The sequence below is a fragment of the Papaver somniferum genome, unplaced genomic scaffold (assembly GCF_003573695.1).
Source record: "Papaver somniferum cultivar HN1 unplaced genomic scaffold, ASM357369v1 unplaced-scaffold_117, whole genome shotgun sequence".
Lineage (NCBI taxonomy): Eukaryota > Viridiplantae > Streptophyta > Magnoliopsida > Ranunculales > Papaveraceae > Papaver > Papaver somniferum.
Window position 1 is genome coordinate 4061868 of NW_020620714.1, and position 24916 is coordinate 4086783.

At 37.8% G+C, this 24916-nt stretch overlaps 1 protein-coding gene across 1 annotated transcript; it reads right to left on the reverse strand.

Moving 5' to 3' along the window:
* Positions 1–22254: 22254 nt before the first annotated feature.
* LOC113330052 (S-norcoclaurine synthase 2-like) lies at positions 22255–23297 on the reverse strand. Its single transcript, XM_026576915.1, has 2 exons — positions 22937–23297; positions 22255–22854 (listed from the first exon to the last, which is right to left on the reverse strand). The coding sequence occupies exons 1-2, from the start codon at positions 23184–23186 to the stop codon at positions 22508–22510; spliced, it is 597 nt and encodes a 198-aa protein (XP_026432700.1). The 5' UTR covers positions 23187–23297; the 3' UTR covers positions 22255–22507.
* Between the last annotated feature and the right edge of the window lie 1619 nt (positions 23298–24916).

Here is a 24916-nt window from a genome sequence, read left to right on the forward strand (position 1 = left end):
CTTGGCCTTGTGCTGCTGTGCACTGCTTGTGCAGCTGCTGCTGCAACCCATCTGCCCTGCAACTCTCCTGTTGCCTTTTCCTTCCACTGCTGCTGCTGCTGCATTGAGCCCAAAAGCCTCAGAAGCCCATAAGTCCAAAGCCTGGGTTTTTAACCATTGGCCCTTTACAAACCAAAGCCCAGGTATAATCAAAAGACCACAGTCCACTGTTACCTCAATCCCTTTGATCCCAAAAGCCCAAAACAAGGTTTAAGACCTAAAGCCCATAGTCCACATTTCTGAGCCCAAGCTCAGTTCAATCCATTTCAAAATCATTCAAAGGCCCAAAACAGTTCTCATCATTACAAACAAACTCAAAGGCCCAAAGCACAATCATAACCCATTGGTTACCAAAATCCATTGGTACCCAAAGCCCAACAATAGCAAATTTAGAACCCAAAATAGCTAAACACTACTAAACACACCCGATCTCTGTGGATCGACCCGTACTTGCACGAGCTACAACTGACGACCGTGCACTTGCGGTATTACTGTAGGCCCGCGTTTTTTCTGCGCTTTAATTTCATACACTCCTCCGGGCCCACCAAGTTTTTGGCCGGGGATAATTTTTAGGACCTTTTAGAAGCCTACCAAGTTTTTGGCGCCGCTGCCGGGGATTGGTGCTGTGTTTTTCTTGTGTTTTATTAGCTATTTTCGCATTTCACTGCATAGCATTTGCATCTGCATCTGCTTCACTTCATTTGCTGTTGGACCTGCTGTTCTGAACCTGTTTTTCCTCTGCTGGGACGCCACCAAGGAAAAGAACCAAAGCCCAACTGGGTTTTTGCAACAATATCAGAGCAGCTGGGCTGTGCTTAAAAGGTAACCCATTTAAGAGAACCCGAATTGTGGGCTTCCAATTTTTTAATTGTGGGCATGTAATATTAAAGCCAATTTTTGGGCTTCTCTTATTTTCTGTTGGGTTTGTAATAATTTATTTGTGGGCTTGTTTGTTTATTTTGTGGGCTTGTATTTAATTTTTGTGAGCTTGTTTAATTTGGACTTGTATTTTGTATTCTGGGTTTTTTTTAAACCCAACTGAGCTTGTAACCGATCACGCTAGTTGAACTCGTTAGTGGGCCGAGTACCCAAATTCTAGGCCGAGATTTTGGACTCAATTCCACCAAAAGTTTTCAACCAAGCGGAGCCAAAGCAAACACAAAAGGCTTGCACAGTGGGCTTGCTCCCATTCAAAAACCAAATTTTATTTTCTTTTTCTAAAAAAAAAAAAAAAAAAAAATTTACTTTTCTCCCATTCAAAAACCAAATTTTTACTTGCTCCCATTTTAAACCAAATTTTTTTCTTTATCCCATCTTAAACCAAATTTTTTTTATTTTACTCCCATTTCAAAACCAAATTTTCAAATGTCTCCCACCAAAACCAAATTTTTCCCAAAAATCCAAACCCTTTAAAAAACCAAATTTTGAGCTTTGTAAACTCTTTACTTAGCTTTTGAGCCAATCATGAATAGATCTTTTTCTACAGTTGGGGAGTACAACAAATCCCTTAGAGAACTTGCATATGGAAAAACTTCACGTTATGAACCTTCCACGGACCATGATGTCAATAGTCATAGGAATTATTATGGACATTTTCAAAGTCCCGAGCCGCAATACATGAACCCTAATGACTATTCATACATGCATCATTCATCGCAACGTGAAAATGAACATTTTGCTAGTGCCTCACTCACACAATCATCACTTATGGATCAAATAGAAGCTCGAATCACATCTTTAGAAATGCAATCACATGAGGAATCTTTCACATCTAATTTTCTTAGGCAACCTGAAATCTATGCATGTCCCGCATGTGGTAGTTTAGACCACCCTGTTGAGAATTGTCATATTTTGCATAATTTTAGGCAATCTAGAGAAAATCCAAGGTATGAAATGCCCATAAATTGTGAGAATGGTAGTCATTGGGACCATAATCAATCCTTTGAGGGTTGCGATCAATATTTTGTAAACCCTAATGACCATGCACACATGTACCATTCACCACAATTTGAACATGAAGAATTTTGTACTCCCATGAATTTAGACTCCACCACAGAAGCTTTAAGACTCTGTAAGCAAGACTATGATAGATCTACAGCACGAATTCATGCACATTTAGATCAGATTTTGCTTCACCGACAAAAGGAGGAAATTCATGAGGAAATGTATGTTGTCCCTAATGAAGTGTCTAGTCCCATTCATGTAAATAATGTTGAATATGAACCTAATTTAGAGGAACATGAATCGACTAATGACACCACCACTTTTAATGAGGACCAATATGCATGCTACCATGATGATGATTATGATGATTATGATGATATGTTAGAAGAACATGAAAATATTGTGGAACCTGTTGGTTCAATAACATATGGCTTCTCGCCCTCGACCTTCATGAATGGTGTTCTTTCTAATACACATTGTAATTCATATGATTTTGATATTGACATGGGATTCGTACAATTATTCTGTGAAGATGAGCATGACATAGGAATAGTTGAATCTTCTGTAGACACTAATATGCATGAAAATATATTTGATGTGTCTGATTCTCTACCTAGGTCACATTGTGATATTTCTCCTCATTTGCCGATACATGAGAATAAATTTGTTGATGATGTTGATGATTCTGAGTGTGAACTTGCTGAACTGATTGATTGTGAGCATGATGTGACATGTGTAGATGATTTAGGAGATTTTGATTTGATTAATAATGACGCACCTATTCTCCTACATGAGTCACAATCTGTTGGCCTTCCACCCAACCTAGATTTGGTTTGTACCAATATTGTAAAACCAATTTTTCTGAAAATTCCTAATCTAGGATTGGAACTGTGTGCTTCCCAAGTCCTCTTGGACTATTTTGCATCTAAGTATAATATCTTTGAGGGACCACAGTTGGAAATTGCATGTTTGCCCGTCCCTAGCACAGTTCATTTCGAGCTAGACCTTTTGCATGATGAACCCCCGAAACTGCGCGATTTTGTTTTCAAAATTATATCTTCTGTAAAATCCAGGTTTGGGGGTAGCTCATTTTGTTTCACAGTTTCACTTGCGTTTCTATCATATTATTATTGTGTGAAGCTGTTGAAACCTTTACACTTTGTCTTTTGGGTTGATCCTCAACTCTTTAGATTGTTAGTGTATGGTGAATTTTTTTGTATATAATCCAGTAGCTAAATTTTTTTTTAAAAAAAAAAAAAAAAAAAAAAAACTTTTTTTTCCTTTTGTATATATTTTGCTAATCCAATATGATCTCGGCTGAAATATGTTGGATTTTTTTCCTTGAATAACGGAGTTTTAATTCTGCTTTCGCCGAAATCGGGTATTCTCTCTCCTTTTACTCTACTCAGCATGTCCCTTTCCATTTGTTGCATTTTAATTCTTTCCATATTTTGAAACATTGAGGACAATGTTTAGTTTAGGTTTGGGGGTATAGAGTAGATACCATGATAATTTGCCATAATTGAAAACGAACTCCTTCTTCTTTTTGAAAAAAACTTGAAAAATTCCAAAAAAATTGAAAAATCAAAATTCAAAAAAATTAAAAAAATTGAAAAAAATCATAAAAATGGAGCTCATTTACCTTGAAATGTTGACTCTTGTGCAAATATGTATTTTTATTAGGAGTCTTAGTCTAGATATTTAGGCACCCTGATTCTAGCACAATTCACATAGTGATAAGAAATTTGCACGCGCACGATCTACCAATACATGTATGGCCTCGATCTTCAAGGTGTTTGATAGGAAGTTACGATTGCCAATCACTTTAGAATACTGAACGAAACTTGACTAGCTTGTTCTTTGGTTGGTTGGGATAGAAGGTGGAGGTTACATTAAGAAAGACAACCATCGAATTTAACTGGGTGCATCAAAAAGGGCTACCTCTTGCAAAGTGTCATGTAATTTTGTTTCCTTTTGTATATGTATCAAAAGTGTTTTTTTGCAAAAAAAAAAAAAAAAAAAAAAAAAAAAAAAAAAAAAAAAAAAAAAAAAAAAAAAAGATGTATATTCAAAAAAAAAAAAAGAGAAAAAAAAATATCAGAAAAATACAAAAAAATCAAGTATTTATCAATTCCATCATCTCTTGTTCCAAAAAAAAAGAGAATAGTCAATGTAAATAAGAGTCATGTAAATAGTCATTTGTGTGTTTCATTGTAATAAGCAAGGGGTGTATGCCATTGATGTACAACGCGAGTAATTGTGAAATACCTCCAACTCATTCACAATTCTCGTAAAGTCCGGACAGCTAGCTAGATTTCGACCTCAGTTCTTAGCCTGAGAAACTATCTCTTGGTGATTAGTAGTCATAACTTCAGATCTTTCTTTACACATGTGTAGATACACTTTACACTCTTATCACATGTCTTTTTTGTTATCAGTGCTAGGATTGTGCCTTCGATAGCTAGATTGACATCTCCATTTTGCTGTGAGCTTAACTGACTTGCACATGTCACATTTGATGGAATATGAGCTTATTTTGTCCTTAGGTTTTGTAGGCACACCTCTGGTAAACCTTCACGAGACTTCAACTCGTCCACTAGGGACACTTAGTGGTTTAAAAGGCTTAGTGCATACGCTAAATGCATTCGAGAGACCAGCGACAGTGGTATAGTTAGGATTTCCTTAGTTTTGTTTTACTTGAGGACAAGTAAAATTCAGGTTTGGGGGTATTTGATGAGTGCCAAATATTGTATATATTTATCCCTTTTTGTTGGCATTTAACTCATCTTTGTGCATTAATTCTACATTTTATCCCATATTCTGTATTTTCATTGTTTTCAAGAATAAATATTTTTCTTACTTAATTTTGCATTTTTAGGTAATAAATAAAGTTGGATGTGCAGAGCGGAAAAGAGCAGAAAAGTAGTGAAAAGCCGGGAGAAATCACGCAAGGAAGCCGCGAAGAATGGTGCGCACAACCTCATTTTCTACACACAAAACGCCTCCGTTCTCAGCCATCAGATCAGTTCTCAGAAGCATCCGATGGTCGCTCCTTCATAGAGCATCAAAATCGGAAGTCTATGCCAAGCACCACAGCGCTGAAATTCCAAGCCTTCAGATTAGATGGTAGTTGAATCCAACGGTTGCTCCCTTGTTGCATCAAAGTTTGATATCTCCGCCTTACACTACAACACCTAACCTCGATCTTCGCCGTTAACTTTGTTGTATTTCACAATCCAACGGTCGAAGTGATTCATCTCTCATACCACCGTTAGATCTACCAACCATCTTCACATCCAACGCGTATCATCGCTAGACATCAAAGTTTGATGAACCCGCTCAACACCCTAAGCATCAAACCCATCGACCCAAAACAAACACCCACCTTCTTCTTCCCCAAAACTCATTTCCCCCAAATTTCTTCTCTTCCCCCGACCATGGCAGACACTGCCATGTCTGCTCCGCCGTCTCCATCTCCACCACGACCACAAGGACGCCACCACCATCACCTACCTCTTCCCTAGTCGTGTCTGTCTTGTTCTTAGCATTAATTTTTGATGCTACCAAGAAGACAAACATAGCTAGGGTTTCACAGTGGAGAGAAGAAGGAAATTGGAGCAGCGTTCGAGTAAAGGATTAGCAGAGGAGGAGAAGTACAAGCATGGGTCGAGGCTATTTGCATCAGAGAGTGAGTTTAATTTCCAATTTAAAAATTAGGGTTTCCAATTTAGGGTTTCTGAAAATTTGGATATTTTGTAAGCTATAAAAGGGAAGTGATGTAGGATGTTAAAACTGTTCTTGGACTAGCCAAGTTACCAATTAGGTTTAATTTTAGTTTGTAAAGTTTTAATTTCAATTTCAATTTCTTTATCAATTTCACTGTCTTACATACACTGTCCATGTTTAGTTTAATTTTTAGTATCATGTTTAAGTGTCACTGTTAGTATTGTGTTAGTGTGACTGTTAATTCTCTAGGTTCATTGTTAATGTTAGTATTTTATCCATCTTTAGTTCACTGCTATGTTTAATTCACTGTTAGTTTGATGGAATGCTAGGCTAGATGCCTTTGAAGCTTTGATTTGATTGTGCAATGGAAGAAATCAGTGCTCATAGCAAGCTGATTATCTTGCCATTCCTTTTGTATGCTTAGGTGCATTGTGTTGATTGAGTAGTTGGGAGAAACTAGTGCTCATAGCAAGCAAGTTCTCTTCCCATTCTATAAGAATGCCTTAGCCTTGCTCTGTTAGCTTCACTATCATCCTTTCCCTTGGCCTTAGGCCTTGGTTCACTTTCATTGTTCTTTGTGTTGCCCTGTGTTGCTTCCATGTTTATTTGGTTTGCTATTTTCTTCACTGCCTTGTGCTGCTGCTACTTGTTTTCTTGTTACTTCCCTTGGCTTGCTGCAACTCTGTTGCTGCTGTTGTTTCCTTGGCCTTGCTGCATTGCACTGCTGCATTGCACTGTTTTCTTCCCCTGCTGCTACTTCTTTTCCTGTTAACTGCCTTTTTTCTTCTTGGCCTTGTGCTGCTGTGCACTAGCCTTGCATTGCTTGTGCAGCTGCTTTCTTTGCACTGCTGCTGCTGTTGCTGCTGTTTTCTCCAGCTTTGCTGCTGCAGTACTGCTGCTTTCCTTCTTCTTTGCCTTGTGCACTGCTTCCCCTGCAGCTGCTGTTGCTGCAGCTGCTGTTGCTGCAGCTGCTGTTGCTGCAGCTGCCTTTTCCTCCCTTCTCCTGCATCTGAGTTTCTGCAGCTGTTGCTGCCACTCCACTTCCCTTGCAGCTGTCTGCTACACTGCTGCTGCAGCTGCTGTTGCTGTTGCTTCCCTTGCTGTTGCTGCTGTCTTCTTGGCCTTGTGCTGCTGTGCACTGCTTGTGCAGCTGCTGCTGCAACCCATCTGCCCTGCAACTCTCCTGTTGCCTTTTCCTTCCACTGCTGCTGCTGCTGCATTGAGCCCAAAAGCCTCAGAAGCCCATAAGTCCAAAGCCTGGGTTTTTAACCATTGGCCCTTTACAAACCAAAGCCCAGGTATAATCAAAAGACCACAGTCCACTGTTAGCTCAATCCCTTTGAGCCCAAAAGCCCAAAACAAGGTTTAAGACCTAAAGCCCATAGTCCACATTTCTGAGCCCAAGCTCAGTTCAATCCATTTCAAAATCATTCAAAGGCCCAAAACAGTTCTCATCATTACAAACAAACTCAAAGGCCCAAAGCACAATCATAACCCATTGGTTACCAAAATCCATTGGTACCCAAAGCCCAACAATAGCAAATTTAGAACCCAAAATAGCTAAACACTACAAAACACACCCGATCTCTGTGGATCGACCCGTACTTGCACGAGCTACAACTGACGACCGTGCACTTGCGGTATTACTGTAGGCCCGCGTTTTTTCTGCGCTTTAATTTCATACACTCCTCCGGGCCCACCAAGTTTTTGGCCGGGGATAATTTTTAGGACCTTTTAGAAGCCTACCAGCACACCACTCGAGAAAACAGTCCATCTCATCTTCATTCATCACAATCATCCTCCTCAGGTACACCGTATCCTTTGACATATTATGTTAGTTGTGATAAATTTTCTAGACCGTATAAGAAATTTCTTGCAGCTATAACTGCGAGTTCTGCACCTCGCAACTTTAAAGAAGCAATGAAACATCCAGGATGGAGGAAAGCCATGGAGGAAGAAATATGAGCACTAGAAGAACAAGATACCTGGGTTTTGCAAGAATTACCGGAGGGCAATAGAGCACTAGGAAGTAAATGGATATATACAGAAAAGTATGATGAAAATGGGAATTTGGTTCGTTTAAAAGCAAGATTGGTGATCTTTGGAAATCATCAGGTGGAAGGCTTAGATTACAAAGAGACCTTTGCACCTGTAGCAAAAATGACAACATTGCGCACTTTTCTAGCTGTTGCAGCTGTTAAAAATTGGGAAGTACATCAGATGGATGTGCACAATGCATTTCTACATGGAGATTTGGAGGAAGAGGTGTATATGAAAATACCACCTGGATTTGCGAGAGGTAATCCTAATATGGTATGTAGAATGAAGAAATCATTGTATGGTTTGAAACAGGCTCCACGTTGTTGGTTCGCAAAACTATCAACATCTTTGAAGAATTATGGTTTTCGGCAATCTTATTCAGACTATTCTCTCTTCACTATGATCAAAGGAAAGATGCAGCTTAATGTTTTGGTGTATGTGGATGATTTGATTGTTGCAGGAGATAATATAGTGGAGCTAAATAAATTTAAAACATATTTGGGACAGTGTTTCAAGATGAAAGATTTTGGAAAATTAAAATATTTTCTGGGCTTGGAGATAGCTCGCAGTAAGCAAGGCATTTATGTTTGTCAACGGAAATATGCATTGGACATTATTATGGAAACGGGGTTATTGGGAGCAAAACCAGCAGAGTTTCCCATGGAAACTAATCATCGTCTAGCTTTGGCAACAGGGCCGTTGCTGATTGATGCAGAAAGGTATCGACGACTGATTGGAAGATTGATTTATCTGGCTGTGACTAGACCAGATCTAGCTTATTCTGTGCATATTTTGTCACAGTTTATGCAGCATCCAAGACAAGAACATTGGGAAGCTGCACTTCGGGTAGTTAGATATTTGAAAAAGAATCCTGGGCAAGGAATTTTGTTGCGCTCTGATAGTAGTCTAAGTTTAAAAGGCTGGTGTGATTCAGATTGGGCAAGCTGTCCTTTGACTAGACGATCGTTGACAGGATGGTTTGTGCTTCTTGGAGATTCACCAGTGTCTTGGAAGACCAAAAAGCAGTACACAGTTTCTCGGAGTTCAGCTGAAGCAGAATACAGATCTATGGCTGCAGCTACTTGTGAATTGAAGTGGTTGAAGCAATTACTAGGTGATTTGGGAGTTTTTCATACACAGGGAATGAGTCTTCTTTGTGATAGTCAGTCGGCATTGTATATTGCTCAGAATCCCGTTTTTCACGAAAGAACTAAACATATAGAAGTGGATTGTCATCTCATTAGGGATGCGATAGTACAGAAAATTATTTCTCCCTCTTATACGCCTACGGGGTTGCAGTTGGCGGATATCTTCACCAAATCATTAGGACGAGTTCAGTTTCAAGGTCTTTTGTCCAAGATGGGCATTTGTGACCTGCATGCTCCGTCTTGAGGGGGGTATTAAGGAAAGTGTAATACTTTCCAAGACCGTAGTGGTCAGTCGATGGAAAGTATTGTCCATGTAAGTCATTAATGTGAGACTGATAAGGTAAGTGATATTTTAGGAAAGTGTGGTCATATACTAGGAAAGTATTGTCCATGTAAGTCATGATTTTGAGACTTATAAGGAAAGTCTCAAATCCGTGTCTTAGGAAAGTTTTGAGTCTCAAGTTATCGGTCATGTATAAATATCTATAGAACTACTATGAATAAAATTAAGAAAGGAATTTACCAAAGTTTTAACAAAAAGAAATACTCAACTCTTTTATGTACGCAGATATACTTGGAATGGGTAAGCTAACAAAATGTGAGAAACAACGCGTCGTTTGAATTTTGAAAACGAAGAGATACGATGCGAAAGAGTTTCAACAATCACGTCCATACTTGAAGCATTATAAGGCACTTGAGAATCAAATAATCCATCCTAAATAAACCAGAACATTTTAATCACTTCTCCCAGTTTTAATTTCCCTGAAATATTTCCAAAAAAAAAACTCACTTTCTTTAGGATTTACAACCTCATACTGGACCATCCTGCAGAGTTTTCTTAATTTATTGTTGCTAAAATTTCTTGACGTTGATTGTATTGCTTTATCTACAAGTCTACAACGATTCAAGGATATACAATTTTCGTTTAACAATTTCATGAATATCCGTAAGTACAATCATCTTTCTATACAATTGTATCTTTGGTTTAGTTTTGGGAAAATTGGGAAAATGCCCCAATATGAGGTTCAATGTTGGAAATCTGCCCCAACGTTAAAAAAAGTTGGAAAAATGTCCCATTCCGTTAACTTTGACTTCCAACCCAGTTAAGTCGCATGTGTAACGCCACGATCACCACCAGAACCACTACAAAAACCACCGTCGCCACCACTTGAATCTTAAACCCTGAACCCTCAACCTGAATCCTGAATTTCAAACCCTGAAACTTGAATTCTGAAGGGGTTTTTTTTCGCGTGTGAGAGCTTACACATGTGACTTAACTGAGTTTTTGACGGAATGGGACATTTTTCCAAATTTTTAAACGTTGGGGCAGATTTCCAACATTGCACCCCGTATTGGGGCATTTTCCCAATTTTCCCTTTAGTTTTTGTTGAAGCTTTCCCCGACCCCTTTTAATCAATGGACACCTGACGTATACGAAGGAGTGTGGTTCGTTCGATAAATTCAAAAGGTTTGAGAATTTGATATTGTTGAAGGTCCTATGTATATTTAGAAACGTTTCATACTTTTTGATTTAGGTTTACAAGACAGGATGCTATAAAGGTTTGATTTGAGTTTAATTTCTCTATATATGTGTGAAAAAGTATCGGTTGTTCTTAAAGTATTTGTGAAAAAGTTGCCAAGAAGATTAAAGTGGTAAAAATATGGGAATAAGGACACCTGACAACCTGAGAATAGTTTGATGATTATTTTAAATTTAAGGGAGAGATTTGATTTTATTTTATTTTGGTTTTGGAGTTTACCGGGAGGATTACCATCCCAGAGATACATGAAAGACCACCCCCGGTGATTAAGTATTTAATTATTTTTACTTGACCATGTTTTGATCATCATCAGCCTTCCCAAAGCGTGGAAGAAGTAACGCAGGTTGTCCGAGAAGCATGCATACAGGAAGAAGAATTAAAGACACAGAAGCAGTCTATAGTACGAATGCTGGATGCTGAGGATGGTGAAGGAAAGGTACTGAATCTGAAACCGATTTCCTTGGATATTTAAGGTAACGAATATTACTACCATTGTAATCCAAACAAAAGTTTCAAATTTTCAGGAAAATAAATACTCAACTCAAGAAATGAAACTCTCAACTCCTTTAATTACTTCAAAAAAAGAAAAGAAAAAAAAAGCTTCTTTAATTGCACTGATGCACTTGGAAAGATCCCTGAATGAAAATGTTATTCTACTTCGACTAATTTATCAAGATTACGTACTCTAAATTAATTTTTGTTCTGGTCTTCCGTCTTTTTTACAATAGAAATTAACTAATTCAGTATTTGTTGGTATCTCACGGAAATGTCTGCTTCATACGTCTTACAGACTAGGCTCTGATTTTCTCTCTATAGGAACATATATTAAGGAAGTAATATGGGTCAAAAATTTGCTATCCAATTTATCATAAGGAGAACAAAACGGTTATATTGCAATTTTGAGTCTTTTGACTGATTTCTAATTTGTTTAGTTATATACTAAACAAACTTCACTGAGATATGAATCTTAATTGAGAGTGCAATATTTTTTGTGGGTTGTTGAGATTATTAGTCCCACATAGTATGGGCAATCTAAGATCCTGCGATTTATAACTCTATGGGTCTCTCCACTCATTGCCCATTGGTTTTGAGTTGGATGCCCGTATTCTAACATGGTATCAGAGCAGGCTATTTGCGATGAGTCGTTTGACCGCGCCTTTACTCCGCGTCACCCGATTTATTGTCCACGTGTTAGACCCAACGAGGCTACACGTGAGGCGGCGTGTTGAGATTATTAGTCCCACATAGTATGGGCAATCTAAGATCCTGCGATTTATAACTCTATGGGCCTCTCCAGATGCCAGTATTCTAACATGGGTGTTTTCAGTTAGGTTTATTTACGATGTTTCTTCCAATTCGATTCATTTCCAATATCCGTCTTGATGATATGTATCGAGAAGAAATTGAACGAAGAAAGGTCAGGAAAAAAAAAGTAGTTTTAAATTGGGTTTTGGTGCACTAACACATGGCTTTCCAGCACTACAGACGTTTAGTTTCCTTCAGCCATGGCTTAGTTAGCTACTGCAGTCTAGCAAATTTTGTTAATTGCTCAATGTTAGATTGTGTTAAAAAATGGAAAACTTACTGCAATATAGTGCTTGCTCTTAAAATACATGCAAGATTTTGATCTTTCACTTCAAAATCTTAGATTAATCATATACTAATACTTTTAAGTTTTAACAATGCGAAAATGCAGAAGACCTCTACTATAGTACTATGTGGTATTCCACTTTTAAGCATAAGAGGCCAAAATTCCGGTGTGTATGCACCGGGTAAGAGCTTGTAGGAGTAATAAGAGGAGATCCAATCGAAGGAAAAAACTTCCATGAGATTGATGTTGACAAATGTGAAGAACGCGCAAGCAAGAGAAGAAATTGGAAACAACAGATATGAGAAAGTCAGCAAAGTGAAAGATTAATGGTAGATGTTGTCAGTAAGGAAAATGAAATAAGAAAGACTTCTACAAAGGCGATAACAACGGCACAGGTGCACATGCACGAATTCCATGAAGGAGATCTAGTACTTAGGCAGAAACCTCGTTATCAGAAAAGTAGCAAGGGAAGTGTTGTAAACATGCGGGAAGGACCATACATAATCAAAAAGGTAGTTGGGGATGAAAAGTATGAGTTGGAAGATGAGAAGAATGGAGCATCATCTAATGAGCAATGGAGTCAAATATATCTGAAGAAATACGGTCTTTGCAGCAGATCTCGCACAACAGAAGAAATGGAACTCATGTGAAACAATGTATTGGATAACATACACGAACTTCAGGAAGCACAGAAAGAGAAAGAAGCAAGCAAGAAATCGCAGATGTAAAATTTTCTAGAAGAAAATTGTCAATGATGCGTATAAAAAAATAAATAGAAGATAGCAAAATTGTATTAATCATGCACATGAATGTGATGAACATCTTTTCATTATGATGATATTACACTAGAAAAAAGGCAAAAATAAGACCTTAATAGAAGGCATCAGAAGTAAAGACTCCAATTGGGGAGGCTAGGTATCCAATTGTGGCTTGCACACTAGTTTGCATACAACAACAGGAAATAATAAGACCTAACACGCGTCACTATTGGAAAAACCTAGTTAGCATGGCTCAAGCGAAAGCTATATCGACCCTGGAGCTTGATTCATGGAGATTTGAGGTGAAATAAAATCCCATCCAGGAGAGACGCCTAAATCGAAAGATCAAGGTAATAAGATCTCTCCTAAGGAGTGTAGAAACTCGATCAAGGCGCCGAGGTACACGGTTGAGTCAACAGTGCCTGGGGCGTCTGGAGCGTACCTGAATGCTCTTCACAAGTCCTGACTATGATGCACTCGGTCCGAAGAAACCCCACTTAGGGTGCGGTCTTGTAACCATAAGCCATATCGGCAGAGGGATAAGAGGCCGCGAAAAAACTGGTTATTGCATCACTGGATGGGAGGATCCCACCCTAACCATGTAAGGGTAAGCTTCCTTGAAGGGGCAACCATGGGGAATATAAGGACGACACCCTCCATTAGGGAGCTGAATTGTGTCAAAAGACGCAAATATCATGAGGCTTTTTACTCACGGGAGTATTAAGGCTTATCGTATTTGTGCGGCAATAAATCCTGTAGAGTCAATAATACAAAGAGATGATAAGGCGATATCAATGGGTCATTGCACGAAAATGTACAGACCGCCTGCGATCTCGTCGCACATAAAAAAAATCATATACTAGGCAAAATAAGACCTTTAATTAGGAAGGAAAAATAAGACCTCATGAGAAAAGTCTAACAGAAACTAATGATCACTTTTTTGCAGGATATACTAACGAGAGAACAACTAAGCTTGCGAAAATAATCGCATATGGAAAGGGTGTTTCTCACAAGAAGAAATCAACAGATGCATAGATATGATGCATTCAAACAGAATGTAGCCTAGGCAAGAAAATAAGGTACATTAAGATGAGGTAAGACAGATTAATCAAAACAAAAAGGCACATCCTATATTACTGCACCAGTTAAATATACACATACATGATAACAAGTAATCCTTTATGACTCAACATTTTCTTAGTTCACTCATCTGGTGGCTACTAACAGAGGCAAGTATGGGAATGCAAGCATATAAAAGGATGTTATTCGCCCCCATATGATAGACTCACGCACAGGTTATTTGTCATAAGTAAATATTATTATATATTTTATTGCCAACAAGTTAACTCAAACTGTTCGAAAGAACGATTTATTTTATATAGATGCAGGCATATCACAAGGAGAATTTACATTAAGATATCTTAAATACATAAAGAGTTTGCATTTAAGGAGAAATTTCAAAAGTTAGAAAACATCTGATTTACAAAGGATTTACAAGCATGACAAGATAAAAAGGATCTGCAAGAACAAAGAGCTACTTCTCGCCTATGTTATCCTCTTCATCAATCTCCTCGTATTCCTCATCTTCTCCTTCGCTGTCAGAGATATCAGAACTTTCTTCGTTTGGAGGAACATCAAAAAGATCATACTGATAAAGAGGGATGCCATTATCAGCACAGACTTTCTTAATAGCCGCATCACGGACGCGAATAATGTCCTTTCTATTATTGGAAACACTGACAACCAATTGCTTCTTAAGCCTGCGATATTTGGAGTCACGAGCGGTAAGCCTCACCTCAAGACCCTCATACGCGCAAGCTTCGCCTCCAGATCCTTAATTTGTCCTCGAAATTCCTTCTCATCTTCTGCGAAAGAAGATTAAAAGGTTAACATCGCTTAAGAATATTTTTCGAGAAATGACAAATAAAGAAGTATAATAAAAAACCTTCTCTATTAGAAATAATATCCTTAACCAAGGCAGTATGATCCGATTCGAGGCTAACATTTACAACTAAACCACTCTTGGAATTCTCTAAGACCCTAGCATCCCATCCAAATTCAATATCATTCTCTATAAGAAGTTGGGAGCGGATCAAATTCTTTCGCTCAGCAAGTGCGTCTTTTTCGGTTAAAGCTTGATCCCGCTCTATTTGGACTTGAAGGATTGTTTCTTGAAATTTCTTCAAAGCCTTAGCACTTTTGAGAGAAACCTGATCCTTTTCATTGATAAGAGTGTTAATTCTTGTTTCTAAAACATTAGTCCTATCTTTGGATTGCAAGAAGCGACGTCTAAAACCATTACTTGTAGATAAAGCACTCCTATGATCAGTCTTAAGAAGTTGATACTTCGCCTTAATCTCTTCCAAGGAAAGGGTTTTTATTTGGTCATCAGTAAAGTTATCCAGGGAAGCGTTAAGATGCTCAAGGAGAGTGTTATCATCGACAGTATGATGAAAGGAGCGAAATAAGGAAGATGCCTCATCAGTAAGACTGTATATTTCTGCAAGAATAGATAATCACAAGGGGAGCGAAAAATATGAATAAACAGATTGGTATAAGAAATAGAAAATTACGTACCAACTAGTTGATCATTCCTTTTCTGAAGATCGGATATATGGTTCTTACAAGAAGAAACGTCAGTTTCTAATAGATTATTCTTCTTGAGAAGATCAGACGCATCACCCTCATGAGTAGATGAAACAGCCTCAAGCCTTTGAAGTTTCCTTTATAGTCAGATGAAACAGCATAAGACATACGGGCCATCTGCGAAGACATAAATCGAATAACAGACATAATTAAAGACATCAAAATGTCATCTAAGAAAAGATACTTTGGTGAAAGCAAAGAGATTACCAAAGAACCAAGTGAATACTGGAAGCTTGGACTCAATGCTGAGGCCACTCCACGAAGGTATTCATCCTCCAAGGTGGGAGCATCACATATCTTTGCAACAGTTTCACATGCGCGAGTTATGGTGCATTTCCAATTGCTGACATGGAGTCAGAAAAGATGCCTGATAAATGCTCCATAGAAGATATGACTTAAAGATCTCAGTAAGAAGGATATCATCATCATTATTAGAGCGAGAACTTGAAGAAGAGAGAGAAGGTGCTTTCCTCTTCTTTGAAGGATGCTTGGAAGAGGTTTTAGAAGAAGTCTTCTTGATGCGAACTACACCTTTATCTTTAACACCTACAGCCTCGCCAAAATCACCAACCTCTCCAGCGTCAACCTTCGCACACAGATGAAGGTAAGAAACATAGGCAACAATATTGTTAAAAAATGAGAGAGGGTATTTCTTACTTCGTCAGTAATCGAACGTAGCGCTTCCGACGTGCTCTGTCTCCCATAAAGCCTTAAATCCTTCTTCAACTTGGTAATATTAAATTCATCAAATATTAGCAGAGCAAAAAATATGGTGAATAAGAAAAAACAAACAAGCGAAGTTATGAATAACATACCACAATATCTCTTTCTATCCACTTGAATTCCCAAGGATTGTAAGCGGGAAAACCCTTAGGGAGAAGATTAATTGATCCATTAGCATCAACACCAGAAATATAAGGTCCTTTTAGGATGATGGGGAATACATTCCAACGATTATCCTTTGAATGTCGTGTGGAATTATTGTTTTTGTCATGAAAATCAATATCTCATATGATTCTATTCTCTTTTGCAATGCCATCCTTCCTTTGCAAGCTAACGCCCCAACGAGATGACTCATTCTTGACGATAACAATATCATAATGAGCGAAGAAATTCTCTACTGTATACTCCTCAGGATTGATCTCTAAATCCGCATACTCTGCTTGCCTAGCCTTTTGGGATAGAGGGATTCTAATCCAGCAGCGCGACGAACGTATTTTACCATAATTCTAATACAATCACCGCTCAGTTTATAGATCGCATGCGAGAATCTCGCATCAGAAAGGATCCTATAAAATAAAGGTATCTGAGGATCGTAAAGAGGAATGGGAAGGCCAACGAGGATCTGCCCAACTGAAATGATGATATTTTGGTCATTCCAATGATCAAGCGAGAACCATCCGAGGTTAAGAGCAGAAATGGATTTTGAATTGGGAGGAACAAATAGTGCAAAACCTTTATTCTTGAACTCCTCTTGAATTATACTGAATTCCCTATCGTTTTTCCAACCAGCAGGACGCATTTTTAGTATGGAAATGAGGGATGATGAAAGAGATGAAATAAGATCAAAATCAGGGTGATGATCAGAATACGAGAAGTAAAGCACGAAGGTGAAGAGATGAAGAGAAAAGAGTAAGATTATTAATTTTAAAAGTTGATCAGAAAAATAACAACGAAATCAGAAAAATAGTTGCAGAGAGGGGGAAGAAAGAGTAAAAGAAAGAAGAAGACCTAGAGTAAATAAAAGATTTACTCCCAATTCCTAAGGTATTAACCTCATTAATGCGATGATTTGAAAACTAACGGATAGGAAGAAGCGGTTACAAGAGACATGTCCGATAGTGAGTGGATGAGAAGACACGCGTAAATTGATATTCCTAAATTAAGGAAATATGTCGGCAGGAAAGAATACGAAAACATGAGCGGGTACGGCAGAATAAAATGGAATATCTAGTTCATGCTCATCAAGGAAAGACGGTGCACAAGTAGTAAATCTTAGTGAAGCACTGCAAACACTCACAAACAACATAGTTTCGAGGTGTGTGCTTGGTGCTAAGTATGAAAGTGCTCATGGGAACAGATTTGACCAACTGTCTAAAGAGATCATGGAGTTTCTTGGAGCTTTCAGCGTTGGTGATTACTTTCCATCACTTGGTTGGATAGATACTGTTTCTGGATTATCTAATAAGTTTAAGAAGGCTTTCTATGAGCTTGAAATCTTCTTAGATCAAGTCTTCACAAAGCATCTCCTTCGGCATTCTGAATCAGAAGATGATGGCCCAGCTGACGATAGTGAGAAACTAGACTTGACAGATGTTCTTCTCCTTCCTCAGAAGGATAACACAAAGGTCACTCGCAATAATATCAAAGCCATAATCATGGTCAAACCTCTCTCTCTATTTCTGTGTGTGTCTGTTGTTCTTTTTAAATGACTGCTAAATCACACAACAGACTAATTAACGTTGCATCTTTGACAGGATATGTTTGTCAGTGGAAGTCATACATCTGCGACAGCAATGGAATGGACAATGTCGGAGCTCATAAAGAATCCAAAAATGGTGGAGAAAGCTCAAGGTGAGGTAAGAAGAGTTGTGGGAAACAAATCTTAGGTAGAAGAACAGGACATTAATCAAATGTACTACTTGAAATGTATTGTCAAAGAGATTCTACGACTACATCCGCCTATACCTACATTAGTTCCAAGAGAGTCTCCCAAGTGTACTACCAAATTAGCGGGTTATGATATTCCTCCAAGTACAACGGTTTACATCAATCCGTGGGCAATCCATAGAGATTCTAAAGTTTGGTAGAAGTGTGTGTCTCTCACCACTGACCCTTTCTGTTGTAATGAGTCTGGTTGATTGTAGGTCTTTGTTCTAAGACCATGGTTCTAACTGCCCATTAAAACAAAAAAGAAAAGAAAAGAAAGCTATTATTTGGGCGTCACACTCCAATAAAGGGGCTTCACTCCAAAAAAGTGGTTATGGGATATCCTGACACATATACAAAATGTCTAGATTACCCTTTAACTAAAATAAAAACTTAAAAACTTAATCTTTTCTATTCTAATTCAACAAAAAAACTGCTCCTCTTTCATCTTTCTTCTCTTCCTCTCCTCCACAGTTCAACTTCAATTCACTTCATCGTCCTCGATTAATCGGCAATTTGAAAACTCAACATTGTCGGATTGAAATTTCTACTAAAGATGAGGAAGAAGCAAACTAATTCCAGTGATGGGAATCAACATCTCAATCAACCACCTAACCAAAATCTTCATCCTCAACAACCGATTCAAGCAACTGAAAAATCAGAATTTCAAACTCATCAACAAAAACCCATGGTGTATGTTAGGTAATAATCGAACAAACCCATCTTTGTTTACTCGTTTTTGTGCTTAAAATAGGTTAGATTGAATGAAATTTAAGTAAAATTAGGGTTTAAGTAACGCTTCTGCTATTGTTACGTCTAGGTTCGGTACTGCTTTTATAGCCGTAACTTTAGTTTATGAAGAAATTACGTCCAGGTTTGGATTAATTCCAATCGTAGAATTTGATTTGCATGTAGTTTTACGTCCAGGTTTGGATTAGTTTCAACCGTAGAAGTTGATTTTACTTTCAGGTTTGGATTAGTTCCAACCGTAGCAGTTGATTTTACGTCGAGGTTTGGATTAATTCCAACCGTAGAAGTTGATTTTACGGCTAGTTTGATTGACTAATTTTTCCAACCGTAGAGAGCTACGTCCAGGTTTATCTTATAGGCTAACATAGCCGTAATTCTTCCTGTAACTATTTAGAAAGTCTCATATTTGATTACGTCTAGGAAAGTGCAGTGTATTTCCCACCGAAAGATTCTACGTCTGGGTTCGATTTTCTTGGCGAACCGTAAGATTTTCAGGTTTTCTTTTCTTATAGGCTAAGCTAGCCGTAAATAATCCTGAAACCTCTAAAAAAAATTCAAACTAGTTCTATAAGTTCTATTTCTTGTAATTTGTAGGAATCCTTGATAGAGTAGAGGCTAAAAAGAAGAAAGGAAATGATTTAACGCCAAAAGATACTCCTACACCTCGTCATGAAATTCATTGTGGGTAGATTATAGAGGTCTCCACAAGGATGCTAAGAAGAAGAAGTATATTATTGAAGGAAGTAGCTCAAGATGTCCTAAAGCACCTCACGATGAAGATAATATTTTCCAAGATCTAGAAATTGAAGGGAGCAATTTGAACTGTCGGTGATATCGGAAGGTACACTTGTGATTAGGGATAGGCCAACTGAACAAGAATCTGATGATGAAGAAGAATTTTTTGTTGAAGGAAAAGGGAAAAAAGTTGTTGTTGCTTCACTTGAAGCTACACCTAAACCTCAAGTGAAGGAAAAAAAGCCTAGGAAGAAACCTTCACCAAAAGGCAAGCATATTCCTAAAGGAAATGACATGTTGTTGCCTAAGAAGAATAATGGTAGACCTTGGGGTGAGGCACCCGATCAATCCAAGGTTTTATTTAGTTATCCACATTCATGGGCTGCTTAGGTTTGCGAAAGCATGGTAAGAATCTCAAAATTTCTCTTATTTCACATGATTTTGTTCAACTTCAAAATATTAATTATTTGACATAATTTAGAAATTTAACAAATTTGTTGATTATATATTCTTTGTAGGATCATGAAATTGCGATAAAGAAAATGAAACGTCAAAAGGCTGCTCATTGGCCGTTAGGTGAAGAATGTAAAACGATTCGTGATCTTGTATTGGATACAGGGTTAGGTAGTGGAATTCTATACCATCAGCATGAGTTTCATTATATTGTTGACAATGCGTTTAGAGAGCGACATTGACTAGAAACCGATACGTTTCATCTCCCATTCGGCGAGATGACAATAACACCGGATGATGTGAAGCAAATCTTGGAATTAAACATTGAAGGAAAAGCTGTTTCTGAAGGTTTTGACAACAATATGAGTTGGACAGATCTTTATGCTCTTGTCAAAGACACACTTGGATGGGAGCCAGCTGAAACGGAGAAACAGTTTAAGTGGGCTGGTGGAGATAAACCAAATGAAGCAAGAGAAGGTGCAGTTGTACCTGTCAAAAAGATACTATTGAAGAATCTGAAAGATATTTTTGGAGGAACACATGAGGCTGAGGTAGTACGTAAGGAGGTGATAGATGAAACAAGAGCTCGTCGTACAACCACCGACATACCTATTGCATTCCCTGGGTACCATATTCATTCCCGATAACTCACCACGGGAAAAATCATCATTGACTACACAAGATAAGCGTTGTAGTACCCCTACGACAACTCCATTTCATGCATTGTGGAACAGGGGTATTGTAGAAAGTCCAAATTTTTTTACAATGGTTGACAAGTGTTGTAAAGGGTGATGTGATTCATGGTTCGACAATAGTTTGTTAATGTTGTGATTCTCTTTCGATTTTCTTAATTTCCAACTGGTTTCATTGTAGCTAGGAGGCCATAAATCATTCGAATTTGGCAATATTCTGTAATGCACCTAGTAAATTAAATTGCAAGATCCATCTTTAAACAGCTAGGCCGCCATAACTCATTCGAATTTGGCAATATGCTGCAATGCACCTAGTAAATTAAATTGCAAGATCCATCTTTAAACTTGAACAACAAAGTCATTATACATAATAGATTACTTCTCAGCAGTGTGCTGGACGACCGAATTTTCGGTCATCAAACGAAGAAGAACATCCACTAACAGGAGTTTGTATTTTGCAAAATTTTTAGCAACGCATATATATGTTACTAAAACGCAACAATGCTCAATTTTGGTTTAATTTGAAGCAATTGAGTGAGAAATCGATTGATTTGATCCGATTTGACGGGGGTATAAGTATAATTTGAGACCCCAAATCTTTGATTATCAAACCAATTTTACGAAAGGATGGTCAATGTTGATCCAATTTGATCGAATTAAATAAAACCGTTGCAAATACGAATATGCCACGGTTTTTTGAAGGTTTTTAGGTTGAAAAAATTGACTACCGCTTCGTGTTTTGATCGAGTTGATGGTGTTTACCGGTAGTCGGAGGTTGTACCTCTCCATTTATGAAATCAATTTTGAAAATGAACGATCAATTCCTATTCAATTGGATCGAGTAAAAAGAAAAAAAGACGTTGCGTACAACTACATTTTAGCCCCCATAGCTACACTAACTTGGTCGGTTCGTCCAATGAAAGGTCAATGTTCTCAAATGGTACATCTTTGTATACAGTAGCGGGATTTGTCTTTTAGAAAGAGATATCCCAATGTTTAGTCGTTGTCTTTAGAAAGAAGCAATGCTATACATTGGATATTACCGCTCATTATGTGGTTCTTTTCATGGTACTTCATTTCACTGTACCAACTACTTTTAAACACTCTTTAAGGTTTTCTTAATGTTGGTATGTTTTTCATTTATTTCACACTAACTAATTTCAGAGTTATTGTTGCGAACCATATTTTCATTCCGTAACCATAATTTATGGCTCATCAGCCCCATTTTCAGTGTACCTGGTCCGTTGATCATTCGCTAGGTTAGTGTCTTCGTACGTGGAAAATTTGTTGCTCGATTGCTAGCCTTTCATTTTTTTTCTTAGAATTTAGCCTCGTGGCTTTGCAGGTCATCAATATACATCAGGTTTTCCTGCAGTCGACCATTGAAATTGAAAACGCTGCGAGTGTGTTTATGATAGGTACAATCGATGAGCAATAGTGGTAGATTAAAACTTTGTTATTCTTCCTACCTTAATTTGAAAATTTAGGGATCACGTGATAATATTAATAAACGGATCAGACTTTGATGAATAAACAAGGAGATTAATTTCTCAAAATTAAGCATATCTTATAATATTAGCGTATTAGAGATTAAAGTGCAGTATTCAAACCATCAACCTTCCTTCCTAATACGAGGAATATTCAAACAACCAACCCGTAGGGGAGGAATATAGTAAGTAACCCATCTTACTTGGATCATTAAAAGCATATTCTAAAACAAACGAGAAATAAAAACATAGATTAGAAGGAAAGTACAAACAAACACCGGGCAGAAAGGCATACATGTGGTGCATCGTCAATTGCCTTCAACAGGCAAAGCTATATGAGCTAAATCGTTCCCCCCCAGGCATTGACCATAATCACCGAATTCCTTCACATACTCAACAATAGCTTTAGCCATTGGAACAAGACCCTCAATACTGATTAGTGTGTTAACTTTATCAGCAAGATGATCCGGGACTTCATATTCCGTCGTGGATCTGATGGTACATGAATTTGGACCAGTTCTTATGATTTTGAACTTATCAACGTAAGATGTAACACCCATGGCTAGGTAGCCTCCTGAAATTTGCTGCACCTCCTTCACACGATGAACATGATCTATTTTCCTAAACATCTCTTTATATGACCGCGGCACTTCCCCTGAGAACATTCAATTTTGAGTATAATTAGATATAGAATTACAGACTCATATCGACCAAAGAAGAAAATGTTAAGAACATACCAGGAGGAAAAACAATGCGAATGACGGTACCGACACCTCCATTTCCTTCTATATAATCGATCCGATCAAAAACTTCGGGAAGTAATTTAACGATGAGCTTAGGGAGTTCTTTACAAGCGTAAACTCCCCAAATAGAACTGGCTGATAATGGAACATCAATCTCGTTATTGAGTTCATACCTCATTGAATCTGCTCCTTTCCCCATCAAAAAGAATACAAAAACCACCACAAAAATTGCTGGTTTCATCATATTTTTACTAGTTTCTTGGTGATCTCTCTGACTCTAAGTTGAATGTGTAAGATAGTGTTTCTGTGGTAGAACTTGTGTTTCTGTTTATGTCCTTTTTATTGTGTAATGAACAGGATTTCTTATCTCCTTGTACTTGTCCTGTTTGTATTATTCTGGAATATAATGAGTTGTTCTCTTTCGGAGTTGTCGACATTTTATTGCACGGACAATAATTCTAGTGAAACTTCCCGAAGAATCTCAACCACAGATCTAAGTGGATAACCAAATGATTTATAGCATTGGCAGTGTAGATCAAACCAGATTTTAACATGCTGTGAAAAAATGTACTGTAATATTTTCATAGTTATTAGTCTCGATAGCCGGTGCAAGGGAATGAAACAAATAAAAGTTTTTTTTTATGCTAGGCATAGGCCGGTCCTATCCCTGGCAGCGTAGCCACCGGCTTACTTTTTATTGAGCACACTCGGCCATTTTAAATTCATGTTAAAATTAGTATAATTTACGTTTGAGCGGATACTCGAATTGCTGATCTCCCACTTGAGAATCAGGCTCCTAGCCAACTAGACTGACCCCCTATGATTAAAACAAATAAATATATGTATCATAATTATACAGCTAGGGCCAAAGGATAGGGAGCCACATATATTAGAACTTTTAAAGATAAATTTTGAATTAGAGGAGGGACCTTGTGCTGTTTTGCATTTAATGCTGATAAAGAAATATCATTGAACCACCTACTGCTAAAGTAAAATAATAATCGAGAGAAGATGTGCAGTGCAGTGGGAATGGTGGGACTTAATATCCCTAACGTGTCTACTACTTAGTGCCATGACTCCCGCGGATAATCTGGTTGGCAAGATTTCTTCTTCTTCTCTTTTTAGCTTTCACATAGCAAAAGCTGGTCAGGACAGGCGATAGCCTCATTTGCTGGCAAAAACATAATATAATTAGAGTTTGGGACACTAAAGTTGTTGGTGATATTTCATTTTGTTTTGATTTTTTTTTCGATGATGCAAACGACATTAAATATTATAGGATATCCATGGAAAATCTGAGGATCATCACAATCCTGGAGAAAGTCACCTTTTTAGGAGAAAATATTATAATGCCCCGGAATGTATTTGAGCACGGCATTGGCATTTTTTACGGAGGAAGCACTAACACATAATTTGAACCATTCTTGAGTGTTTTTTTTGTCGCAAAAAACCATATTGGAGGAGAACTCGACGTGGATTGACCATTACGTATCCTAGAGGATGAAACAAAGGCACATTATAGGATTCCAAACTTGAAAAAACACGATGATCAATCTCTTCTAAAAACTTATCTTTCTTTAGATCTATGTAAGGATCAAATATCACATCTTCAACGGTGAGAGCATCCATTTTCAATCTTAAAGTAGCTATCTTCTCTTCTTTGTGCTTTATTTGGGTACCAGTGAATACAAACTTTTTTCTTGTACGACCAGTTTCATCATCTGACCAAGTTGTAGAAGGTCTCATGCTCGGAAAGTGGTCATATACCCATGCCTAACAAATTATATATAAACATAAAAAACATATACATAAAACAAAAAAAAAATAGATATATATGTAACAAAACCGAAACTATATAAATTACATGAAAAAGACCAACATTCCCAGACAGTTCAGTGGCTCCAGCCCTCGAAGCTTTTCGAAAACTGTCGAGTAAATAAGAAAGGGTAGTGGTGCCCCAAGCATACTTTTTGT

Coding starts and splice junctions, on each gene's coding strand:
- LOC113330052 (XM_026576915.1), bottom strand. CDS start 23,186: ATGATGAAACCAGCAATTTTTGTGGTGGTTTTTGTATTCTTTTTGATG. Junction 22,855..22,936: donor TCGCATTGTTTTTCCTCCTG/GTATGTTCTTAA, acceptor GAATGTTCTCAG/GGGAAGTGCCGCGGTCATAT.